This window comes from Arachis ipaensis, chromosome B10 (genome assembly GCF_000816755.2).
Source record: "Arachis ipaensis cultivar K30076 chromosome B10, Araip1.1, whole genome shotgun sequence".
NCBI lineage: Eukaryota > Viridiplantae > Streptophyta > Magnoliopsida > Fabales > Fabaceae > Arachis > Arachis ipaensis.
The window spans coordinates 126,788,064-126,801,188 of record NC_029794.2 but is presented as its reverse complement, the minus strand read 5'-3'; the positions used below and the strand labels follow the sequence as shown (position 1 = coordinate 126,801,188).

The following is a 13,125-nucleotide window of genomic DNA, read 5'->3' as shown; positions in this document are numbered from 1 at the left end:
CTAAATTGGTCACTTTTATTACATTTATTATTACTGATATTTTTTTTGAACATGCTACTCTTTTTCTATCTACACTAACAATTTATCCGCATCTGCTCCACTAAAACAAATAGATACTATTGTGAGGTGAATATAAACTATATTTAAATTGTTAATTGGTGTAAAAAATAAAAGAACACTGAAAAAATAATATAATATAATTTAATATAGAATAAAGTACTATTTTAATTTCTAATATTTAGATCAAATAATAAAAAATTTAGAACATCATTTATATTTTGACAATATTAATTATAAATAACATAACATAATATTTCATAACATTTTTTTTAATAGCAATCTTTTTTAATTATTTAAAAAATGTTATATATTTTTTCAAACAATATCAATACTCTTTTATTTTTTACACCAAATAATATCCTAAATATATTTTTTCATTCAGGTCGTTATAGTCTTCGTTTGGCTTGTCCGCACATCACGGGTATCTTGCGAGTCTTAGCTAAAGAAGAATAAAGATGCAACTGAATGCTTTTTTATTTTCTCGTTTCTGATAAGATAGCGGTTAAGTTACCGTTTTGTGTGTTATATAGTTCTCCTTTTCATTTGGTTGTTAAGGATTTTTAGGAATAATGTTAACTTTTTCAGGTGATGATTAAAGTGGTCACATAGATTGATCCACTAAAGTTTCTATATTCAGTCTCCTTAACTAAAATATAACAATAATATATATTCCGTTATACGTTGGTTTGGGTACTTTAGTAGTAGATGCATTTGAATATTTTACAAGACTATTATTTTATTTTTTATTCAAAAGACTATTTTTTATTTAATTACATGAGAGTATGTATTATGTAGTAAAGAAAATGTTTAGGGTCAACAACTTTATTAAATTCTAGCTAGTATGTAATAAGTAAAAAGAGAAGTGAGTAATTCTACATCATTGGATGAAATCTCACACCATTAAAAACATTATTAATGACTACTTAATGGCTACAAATAAAAAAAATTACTACTCCTTAGCACTCCTTTTATGTAAATCCCATTAATTTGTTAGCTCCTATTATTAGTACTTCGATTGATTATATTGGTACTTATTATTTGTTAACCAACAACCAACACATGTTTTCTTTATTCATTATGAATAAGCACAAATAACTAATTTTTTTATTAGTTAATGTCAGCTTAATTTTTTATAAAAAGATATTTTTTCGATCTTTATTCTTTAGAGAATTTATAATTTATTATAAAAGTCATTTTAAAAAGTTAGTTAATATTAATCGAAAAAAGGTTAATTTTCTAATTGAATTTAAATGACACATTTTAATGAATTTATGAACAATGAGATTATAAGAATATACTTGTTTAATTATCACCCACCCTTGTTCCTAAAGAGATCATTATCACCCACCCTCGCACAGGAATAATATAGCTTGCATTTGACAAATTTGCATTTTCCAACTTGAATGGGATCAAAGTTCAAACGGGTGGAATTAGGAAATATCTAGAATAACAATTTGATCTTCGAAAATTTGATTTTAGACTAATTAATTCTTGAAAAAAATATCAATTAGATAATCTATAATAGTAAATGGTGAACTTTTATTAATAGATAATGTGAAACAAAACGAAATTATTCGTATATTTTATTATCTACAGTAGTGCATGTCTCATTGCTACCAGATGAGTATGAAAATAATGTAGTTTTGGATACTAAAATATTTATGAATTTTTGAATTTTTATATAACTTTTATCAACTATTCTTTAGATATCACGAATCGTATCAAAACAAGTGAAATTTTGTTCCAAAAATTATTGTTTACATGACAACCTTTTATAAATAGACACATCTAGTAGTTAACGATATATATCATCGTTAAATTTTATGTGATAAATAATAAAACGAAAAGAGTACATAAAGAATATGCAAGGATAATAAAATTGTGAAAGAATAAGGAAAGAAAAGAAAAGATGAAGAAATTTTATTGATTGTTGATTGATTAAAATTATAAACTATAAAGGTAAAACTAAATATATAGAGAGCATTGACCTATGAAAGATAAAAGCAAATAAAGATAAGATAAGGATAAATAAAGATAAGATAATAATAAAGACTAAAATTAAAACTGAATTTGTGTATTCTGTTGGGCTGAATTTGTGGGCCGTGAGACTTTTTTATTGTTGTCATGTGCTAAGGTGGAAGAGTGGTTTAATACACCCTAGCAAGTTAGAGGATGAAAGATGTCAAGAACACCAACCTTATTCAAATTAAGATGGAAGGGTTGAGAAGACAAAGGCTTGGTGAAGATGTTTGCTAGCTGCCCAGAAAAGGGAATGAGGAGAAGTTTCATCACTCCAGCTTGAGCTTTTTGTCGAACCAAGTGAGAATCAACCTCTAAATGTTTGGTCCGTTCATGAAAAACCGGGTTAGCAGCAATATGAAGAGTACTCTGATTATCACAATATAAAACTGGTAGACGGATAGGAGAGATGCGTAAAAATTGTAACGCATTTAGTATCAATTGAAGTTCACAAGTTGTGTTAGCAAGTGCACGATATTCTGCTTCAGTGGATGAGCGGGCAATGGTGGTTTGTTTCTTGGTCTTCCAAGAGACTAAAGAACTGCCTAAGAAGAAATAATAACCTGATAAAGATCGCCGAGTGTCAGGACATCCGGCCCAATCAGAGTCACTGAAGCCGAGAAGCTGAATTTCCGATTCTCTTGGAAAAAAAAGTCCTTTGTCGGGACTAGTTTTCAGATATCGTAACACATGCTTGGCAGCTTGAAGATGAGATTCAGTAGGAGATGCCATAAATTGACTTAATTGTTGAGTGGCATACATGATGTCCGGTCGAGTAGTGGTGAGATAGATAAGACACCCAACCAAATGACGATATACAAAAGGGTCAGATAGCAGGGAACTTTTGTCTTGATATAGTCTTGTGGTACTATCCATTGGAACAGAGGCAGGCTTAGCACCTAATAAACCAGAATCCTCCAAAAGATCAAGACAATATTTTCTCTGATATAAGCAAATTTCCTTTGCTGATTGAGCAACCTCAATACCCAAAAAATATTTTAATGGGCCCAAGTCTTTAATTCGGAAGTGTTGGTGCAAAATAGACTTAATGGCAGCAAGTTCAGAAATGGAATTACCAGTGAGAATAATATCGTCAACATAGACTAGAAGGATAGAAATTTGAGCACCAGTGAATTTAACAAATAAACTATAATCAGATAAGGTCTGCTGATATCCATGAGATAACAAAAGATGAGAAAGTTTGTCATACCACATACGACTAGATTGTCGTAAACCATACAGTGACTTTAGTAGCTTGTAGCATTGATTCGGTCGAAGAGATGTAAATCTGGGTGGCAGAGTCATATAAACATCCTCAGAAAGATCCACATGTAAGAAAGCATTATTGACATCCAACTGATGTATGGGCCAATGCTTCATAGAGGCCAATGTCAAAACTAATCTGATGGTGGCAGGCTTGACAACAGGGGAGAAAGTTTCCAAGAAATCAATACCTTCAGTCTGAGTGAATCCTTTAGCCACAAGGCGTGCTTTATATCGATCAACTGAACCATCAGGCTTGCATTTTATGCGATAGACCCATTTACAGCCAACCGGCTTAACGCTTGCAAGGCAATAAACAAGACGCCAAGTTTTATTCATCTCAAGAGCATCCAGCTCATCTTTCATAGCACTACGCCAATTAGAGTGTTGATTGGCGTCCTTAAAAGACTTTGACTCAACGTCAGAATATAGAGATAAAAGAAACTTTTTATGTGAAGATGAAAGAGAAGAAAAATACATGACTGAAGATAAAAGATACTTGCACTTTAAGGGAGATTGCTTTGTAGAGATGAGAGAGGAATTGCATAAGTAATCAGAGAGATATGCTGGAGGTCGGTGAGGCCGGTTGGAATGACGATGATGGGTTGCTCAGGTGGTGTAGAGGGTGACGGGGGATGAGGAGGTGATGGTGGATTGGTGTCTAGTGCGGAAGGAGAGATGGGTGTCTGTGTTGAAAGAGATTCGGTGGTCATGGGTTCAACTTGGTTAGGAAATGATAGTGAGGAAAAAGGAGAGGTTGTTGGAGAAAATAAAGAATTAGATGGAGTTGGGTCAATGGGTATAGGTGAGGGTTCAAGGTGAGGGTTCAACTGGAAGACTAACTGAATCTTGTTTTTGAGAATGTGTGTTTGACAATGTTGGGTTGAATGTATGGAATTGGACATTTTTTGTGACTAAGGGCAAGATCATTTCATAAAAAATCACATTTCTAGAAATCTCAATTATTTTATCTTCTAAAACATAAATAATATATCCTTTAAAACCATGTTGAAAGCCAATAAACACAACCTTTTTGGCTTTTGGATCAAATTTTGATCTGTTTGCCATTAGGGTAGAAACAAAATATAAGCATTCAAAAACTTTAATGTCATGATAATTTGGTGGAAGATTGAATAAAATCTCAAATGGTATTTTAAAATTAATTGCGGATGATGGAACTCTGTTAAGTAAATAAACAGCATGTTTAACAGCATAAGACCAAAAAGATGATGGTAAATTAGATTGAAACATAAGAGCACGAGCTATATTCAAAATATGTTGATGCTTGTGTTCTACCATTCCATTTTGTTGAGCAGTTTCAACACAACTATGTTGATGAATAATGCCCTTTGAAGCATAAAAATCATGTAAAATAAATTTTATCCATTATCAGAACGAATAGTTTTGACTTTAGAGTTGAATTGTGTTTCAACTAAAGTAATAAAATTTTTTACATGATTTTGCACTTCTCCTTTTGATTTTAATAAAATAACCCATGTAAAGCAGCTAAAATCATCAACAATAGTAAAAAAATATTTATGATTATAAATAGAATTTTGTCGAAACGGACTCCAAATATCAAAATGTAATAAATCAAAACTTGCATTGGTTTTGTTAAAACTTTGAGAAAATGAAAGTTTCTTTTGTTTAGAAAGATGACAAATGTCACAAGTCTCGTCATGATGCATAAAGATAAAAGGAAAATGTTTATGTAAATGATTAAGTCTTTGTCCAGAAAGGTGTCCTAAACGAAAATGCCATATATTTGAAGGTGTAATAGGTGGAGATTGGATGGATAGAATTTATGGAGTGTGTAGTGGATGGATTTTTACCGAAATTGGGTTCAAAAACATATAATCCCTTTATCATTCTGCCCAAATCAATCGTCCCCAAATTGTTGCTCTGTAGAGTGCAAGAAGAAGATGAAAAAGTGAGTTCACATATGAGTACTAAAGTAATTTTTGAGACGGAGATAATTTTAAAGTTGAAATGAGGTAAATAAAGAACATCATGAAGAACCAAGGATGGTGAAAATTGAACAATGCCTTTATAAAAAATAGTAGTTTGAGAACCATTTGGTAAATGAATAATAATAGGAAAAAATTGTGTGTAAGAAATAAACCAAGACAAATTTGATGCAATGTGATCTGTGGCACCATAATCAATGATCCAAGTGTTCAAGAATGAATCTCGATTTGAAAAATTGTTAATAATAGAAAAGTATTGAAAGAACAAAGATAATGAGTAGTTGGACTTGACAAAGGGTCAAGTGGATTTAAAAGATGAGTTGGGCTGACGAAATATCCAAAAGAGGCTCCTCATGAAGTTGCTCGTGTGCCCTTTTTCCTTGACCTAGAATAGAGTAGGGAGGTTGATTATTCATAGTGGGAAGGGAGGTTGAAGGGGTTTTAGGACCTGAATTGGTTGGTTTATCCATCGATGTCAGTAGAGTTCAAGAGAAGCTCTGATACCATAATAAAACGGAAAGAGTACATAAAGAATATGCAAGGATAATAAAATTGTAAAAGAATAAGGAAAGAAAAGAAAAGATGAAGAAATTTTATTGATTGTTGATTGATTGAAATTGTAAACTATAAAGATAAAACTAAATATATATAGAACATTAACCTATGAAAGATAAAAACAAATAAATATAAGATAAGGATAAATAAAGATAAGATAATAATAAAGACTAAAATTATAACTGAATTTGTAGGCCGTGAGACTTCTTTATTATTGTCATGGACTAAGGTAGAAGAGTGGTTTAATAATAAATTAATAAAAAAACATTACGTATTTATTGTCTAGAGGATTAAATTAAAACTCTTTTTTTTTTCAAAAATTACTTAATCCAAAGTCAAAATAGTAAGAGAGTTAATTGTTCCTTTCTCCTTCCTCTATCTTGCAAAGTCCTAACAAATTAAGCTGTAATTCCTGACACATATATCGTGTCAAAGACATTAAATTAATTATATCTTGAATTGTTGAACTGTATGAACACTGCACTGTGAAATTAAGACATATAAATACGCGAATTGTATATCTATTCTAATGTCAAAAGAGTTGGATTGGATTTCTGTTGTGACTATTGCACTTACTATTTGAATAGTATTTGAATTTGAAGTTTTCATTATGAACAAGATTCAATGATCAATTATGAATTATAAATACATTATTATTATTGTTGGTGGTTGGCCAGTTGGGTATACATACACTAAAAATAGATTTTAGGGCAAAAAAACAAAAATAAGCCAAGGAAAGTCATAATTTACGAGAATCAGCCAAGTTGAAAATTGCTTCATCAATCAACCAAATAATATCTCTATGTAATTCAAACCAACCTAGTTCGAATTACAGTTCTATATAATTCGAACCTACTCAACTCAAATTGTACAAGAACGAAATGCACACTAATTCGAATCTACATTATTCGAACTATAAGCATACATAATTCGAACTAGGTGAGTTCGAATTACATTGTGCAAGTTTCCTCAGGTAATTCGAACCAAGCTGATTCGAATTACCTCCATGCACGCCATGCAATGTAATTCAAACTGAGTTAATTCGAATTACACAAATTGTATTTCGAACTAGGCTAGTTCGAATTAGTGAGGACCAGACCTGTATATATATGGTGTAAATGTGAGTTGCTCTCATTAGAGGGGGTAAGATGGCTAGTGAGAAGAGTTTTGTAGTGTTGATTCACCACAGAGGATCGATTAAGAGGAAAACTCGTTCCAGTGTGAAGTTCACTGATAAGGATCCTCTTTGTATTATTGTGAGGCCTACGACGAGCTATGATGACCTTGTTAGCTCTGTACTGCTGAAACTTGGTCTGGAAGGTGTGAAACGGGTTAAGAAGTTTTTCTATCGCATTCCAATCACGGTGCTCCAGAAAACCGTGAAGTATGATTGTTTCACGATTGGGAGTGATGAGGACTTGCAGGTCATGTTTCATTGTCGCCGGTAGTTTCCAGAAGTGAGGACACCAGAATTGTTGGCAAAGTTGGTTGATGTGGTATCCAGCTCGGGGATTCGAACCGAAATACCACCACTTTAGCCATGGTAGCCGGTTCTAGCTCTAGACCTGCCGTTGCTTCTTCCTCCGTCCCTGCGTACCAACCACCTGTCCAGCCTGTCGCCTCCCCTTCGTTCGCTGTTGATCTCAACGGCAGTGTAGGCGACGAGGTCGGAACAGGAAAATTTCTGCCGACCTCTTTACAGTGTGCTGCACCGCCTGGGGTTGGAGATGGATTGTTGGATGATCCAGAGGACGTGATGTCGAGCCGGATATGATTGCTGATGACAGTGGCGATGATATTGGAGCGAGCGAGCCTGCTGGGGCGGGAGGTGGTTCTAGCTCTGGCACACAGCAGTATCCTCCACATTTTTTCTCTTTGGACTTGGATGCCATGAGGCAGGAGGGGATTCCTGGGCAGCCTGCTGGATTTGGCGCTAGAAATGCGGAAGGGTCTGCAGGTCTGACAGAGTTCCAGGTTGGTCAGCAATTTCAGGATAAAGATGAGGCCCTGTTAAGTGTGAAGACTTACAGCATCCGCCGAAGGGTACAGTACAAGGTAGTAGAGTCTGACTATCGTCGGTATGTGGGCAAGTATTCTGAGTTCGGGAATGGGTGCACATGGTTGATTCGGCTGAGTCTCCGACAGTGCAAGGGCCTTTGGGAGGTCAAACGGTACAATGGACCGCATACGTGTCTCGCCACCTCCATCTCCAGCGACCACAGGAGTTTGGATTATCATGTGATATCGGCATTCATTATGCCAATGGTTAGGGCTGATGCATCTGTCAGCATCAAGGTGCTCCTAAATGCCACGGCCGCACACTTTGGGTTTAGGCCGACGTACAGGAGGGTCTGGTTGGCGAAGCAGAAGGCTGTTGCCCTCATCTACGGTGACTGGGATGAGTCGTACAACGAGCTCCCTAGGTGGGTGTTAGGAGTCCAGTTGACGATGCCTGGTACTGTTGCAGTCCTTAGGACGAGCCCTGTTCGAGTTGGTGGACAGCTGGACGAGTCTCAAGCTTATTTTCACAGACTATCCTGGACGTTTCCACCGTGTATCGAGGCATTCCGTCATTGCAAGCCGCTGGTTAGTATTGACGGCACCCATCTGTATGGCAAGTATGGGGGAACGTTGCTTGTCGCGATTGCACAAGACGGGAACTCCAACATACTCCCTGTTGCATTCACATTAGTCGAGGGTGAGAATGTTGAGTCCTGGTCTTTCTTTCTCTCCCAACTGCGTCAGCATGTGACACCGCAGCCGGGTCTGCTGGTTATATCGGACAGGCATAACGGCATCAATGCCGCGCTTGAGGCTCCCGACGGAGGCTGGTTACCTCCATCTGCATACCGGGCATTCTGCATTCGACATGTAGCGGCAAATTTTGCCCTAACCTTCAAGGGCAAAGACTCAAGGAGTCTACTTGTCAACGCGGCGTACGCTAAGACCGAGGTAGAGTTCGATTACTGGTTTGATATTCTGCGGTCTGAAGACCCGACGATGTGTGACTGGGCGAACCGGATTGAGTATTCCTTGTGGACACAACATTGTGATGAGGGGCGGAGATTCGGGCACATGACGACGAATATCTCTGAGTGTGTGAACTCAATCCTCAAGGGTGTCAGAAACCTCCCTGTGTGCTCGCTAGTGAAGGCAACATACGGAAGGTTGGCCGAACTATTTATTCGAAAAGGGAGAGAGGCTGAGGCCCAGCTGGGAACCGGACAACAATTCAGTCAGCACTTGATGAAGTGTATCGAGGCCAACTTGAAGACGGCGAGGTGCTTCACGGTGACTTTGTACGACAGGGATAACTCGGAGTTCACCGTCGCAGAGACGACTCCGACTGGTTCGTTCTCACTGGGTAGCTATAGAGTCTCGCTTGCATCTCAGACATGTGACTGTGGATACTTCCAGGCACTTCATTTCCCGTGTCCGCACGCACTGGCATGCTGTGCCTACTCACGGCTTACATGGCAGCCTTACGTCCACCAGGTGTATCGTCTTAGTTCGGTGTTCAGTGTGTATCGGATGGGATTCACACCTCCCATTCCGGAGGGTTTCTGGCCACCATATGACGGGCCGACTGTGATCCTGGATCCTAACAAGAGGCTTGCGAGAGAGGGTCGTCCGAGGTCCACTCGGATACGGACCAATATGGACGAGGCAGATCCGAACCGGCCAAAGAGATGTGGCCTCTATCGGCAACCCGGACATCTAAAGGTGCCTGTGTGCCGGAGCTCTGACCACGCCTACGATTCGTATCATCCTCCTGCATGATGGCAGTAATCTCTAGAAAGTGTGACCCACCGAAGTCCGCATAAAGCCCATCACCTGCCATGAAGTCTAAAAACATCGTCCCCGGGCTAACCCATGGCGTACTCTCCTGAAGTGTCTGGTCATTGGCTGGGACACCAACGAAGTAATCTCCAAGCGGCCCCGAACCAAGTCCACTGTCACCATGGTCAGCCCCGTCACCCATATCTGACCCGTACCACTCGCCTCCATGCCCGCCAACATGGGGACTAACACCACCAACTACAACATGCCTTGCAGCAACCCCCCCCCCCCACGGGCCCGTGCTGATCGTCGTCATCGTTGTTACCATGATCACCGTGCTCGTCCGCCGTATCACATCCTCTCCGTCTCCCTCCGTGCCCTCGTCATCTTCCTCCACGTCGACCGTCCCCGTCAGCTTCGTCCATAGCCTGGTCCAGCCACCTCCACTCACGCTGGCTTCGTCGTGTCCCCACACGAGCTCTCCTCTCAACCCGACACCTATCCGGCACGTCGTCAACACGATCCATGTCAGGAACTCACCCAGCACCCTTCTGTGATGCCTCCACAGGAATAGGAACGGCTCTCGGATCCCCCAAATACATCTCTGGTGACAAGAACCTCTTTCCGTGCTGACTCCACCACTTCAGGAAGTCATGTGAGGGTCCCGGGTCTGCAACAACATCGAACCAGAGAACGTGGTCCGCACGGCTCTCCTAATGAAGATGCCAGAACTGCAAAGCGGACGGGAACCAACGATCACCGCCTCTCTCGTCCTTCGACATCAGAAAGTCGATGTTTAGGGCGGGCTGCGGACGGGCCTGGACTCCGCCGACCTGCGGTAGAATCCTATCTATCTGATGCCACTCTATAACGGCAAAGTATATCAGTGACGTCACAGAACGCCACATCGCCGTATGCCGAGGCTCCAACGCCTCCGGATGCACAACCTGCAGTACCTCGGGGGAACTATACAGCATCCAGATAAACTGTACAAAGATTCCAACATTGTCAGGCCAATTCATGCTCCAAATTCATAAAGTTTAGTTAATTAAATAAACTTAGCTGGTAGTATACTCACATCCCTGGCCTGTAACATGTCTATCCTCAGTCTCCACGTCTGCACTTTAGGTCCTTTCTCGCTACCGGAAGGGTTGTAATCTGACCACCTGCATCTCACATGGGTGTTATGGCTAATTAAAAGTGTGACAGAATTGTAATACATTACAAGCGTACATGAACATTAACTATTTTAACTTGAAATAGAAAAGTCTGAGTAGGGTACCTCGAGGCCAATGGCCAGCTGCATGTATCATACCCAGCAGGCCTAAACCTAGGAAAGCGCCAAAAGATCCAGGACTGAAGTAGCTGAAGTGGGCCCGCTAACTTCACCACATGTCTGTTCGCCACTCGGCACATGCACCGGTACAACCATGTCAGTACTGCAGACCCCCAACTGTAGGTACCCATCTCCTCAAGCCTAGCTACGTAGGGAAGCCATCTGATGTGAATGCGGTTGCCGGACTTGTCGGCAAACAGCTGAGTGCCCAACAACATCATGATATCGGCACGAGTAAAGCGCTGCACAGTCTCCTCATCGGCTCCCTCGGGGCACTCTCCAAAAGTCTCCTCGAACCAGGTGCGGTTTACTGTGAACTTCTGAACCTAGCTCAGAGGAGGAATCACTCCAAGCAACTCCTGGAACCACACCCAAGCTGGACGGCCACCCTGGATGTATATCTGAAAATCTGTAAGGCAACCGCTGACATAACACCCGTCCACTGGCAACCCCAACTAGTACGCCACGTCTTGAAGTGTGATCGTGCACTCTCCGAACGACATATGGAAGGTATGCGTCTCCGAACGCCACCGCTCAACGAAGGCACTGACAAGAGGCTCATCTAACCGGAACCATCTATCGTTCAGCCTCGCAAGATGGTATAATCCGGCCATCTGCAAGTACGGAACATACCGCTCATCGAGTCGCATGCCCTGCTGCCGCCGCATGCTCCTGATGCATCGCTGTGGCTGCGCATTACATGGACAGCATTATTAGAACCACTTAGAAAACCAGTGAAAAAAATAACTAACACCAGAAACCACTTATGGAAACCACTAACAGAATCTACATGCAAAACCAATATAACAAACCAGTAGCAAAATCACATGCTTAAATCGCTAACATAAACCACATACAAATCCACTTATGAAAAACACATGCAAAACCACTATCATAAACCGCTTACAAAATCACATAGTAAACCACTTCTAATACCACCAAAATAAACCGCCAAAATAAATCATCAACAAAACTGCATACAAAAGTACTAACAAAAACTACTACTAAAAACTCCTAACTCAAACCGCCAACAAACCACATGCTTAAATCGCTAACATAAACCGCATACAAATCCACTTACAAAAACCACATACAAAACCACTATCATAAACCGCACACAAAATCACATAATAAACCACTTCCAATACCACCAAAATAAACCGCCAACATAAACCATCAACAAAATTGTATACAAAACCACTAACAAAAACCACTAATAAAAACTACTAACATAAACCACCAACTAAACCGCATGCAAAACCTCTAAAATAAACCACTTGCAATACCACTAGGATAAACCGCTAACATAAACCGCCACTAAAATCGCATGCAAAACCACTAACTCAGATAAACCGCTAGCACAAAGTTTTCTATCTACTAACCTCGTCGTTGATGACCTCGACTATATGAGCAACTCCGTCCAACCGATATAGCCTTTCTGGATCGTCCCCCATCGGCTGAGTATTCTGTTCGAGTCTTTGTCGGATCGAATCTTGGTCGTTTTCTCTGGGATTCGGTGGGATATGAGAATGGAAAAGTGATTCGAATGAGGCTGATTCGAACTCCTTATATAGCCGAAACCTATATAATTCGAACTAGTCCCATTCGAATTACTATTTGAGGCAAATTATGCTCATTGGTAGTTCGAACCATGTAGATTCGAATTAGGTTAATGACGTGTTCCTTTATAATTTGAGTTATGTTGATTCGAATTATATGTTAATGTAGTTCAAATCCAGCTAGTTCGAATTACATAGTAATGTGCTTTGGCTAATTCGTGAAGCTATTTTCAGTTTGGCTGATTCATGTAATTTGTTTCCTCCCTTAGCTTAATTGTGGTTTTTGCCCTAGATTTTATAACTCGATTGCCCATTTTTCATGATAATTTACCAACCCATGTACTGCATTCTAGAATGTGGGGAAAGATTTTTTATCCAAAATAAATTTAGAAATCCATAACCATAAGAAATGTTGGATTGATAAGTTCTTTCAATCCTTAAAAGTGACATTGTTTGAAATTTTTTCCTGCACTGCACTACCAAAGAGAACCATGAGTTCAACATTTTCTATAGTTAAGAACATGTAGCTTAATTTATTTTAGAAAGAGACCTCTTAGTCCAGATATAATGAAATATTTATCCTTTA

The 13,125-nt window shown here is 39.3% G+C and overlaps 1 protein-coding gene across 1 annotated transcript; it reads left to right on the top strand.

Annotated features, from left to right (window-relative positions):
- LOC107621430 lies at nucleotides 7,755-9,644 on the top strand. The gene is made up of 2 exons (XM_016323452.1): nucleotides 7,755-7,838; nucleotides 8,484-9,644. Exons 1-2 carry the CDS (start codon nucleotides 7,755-7,757, stop codon nucleotides 9,642-9,644), a joined length of 1,245 nt encoding a protein of 414 aa, XP_016178938.1.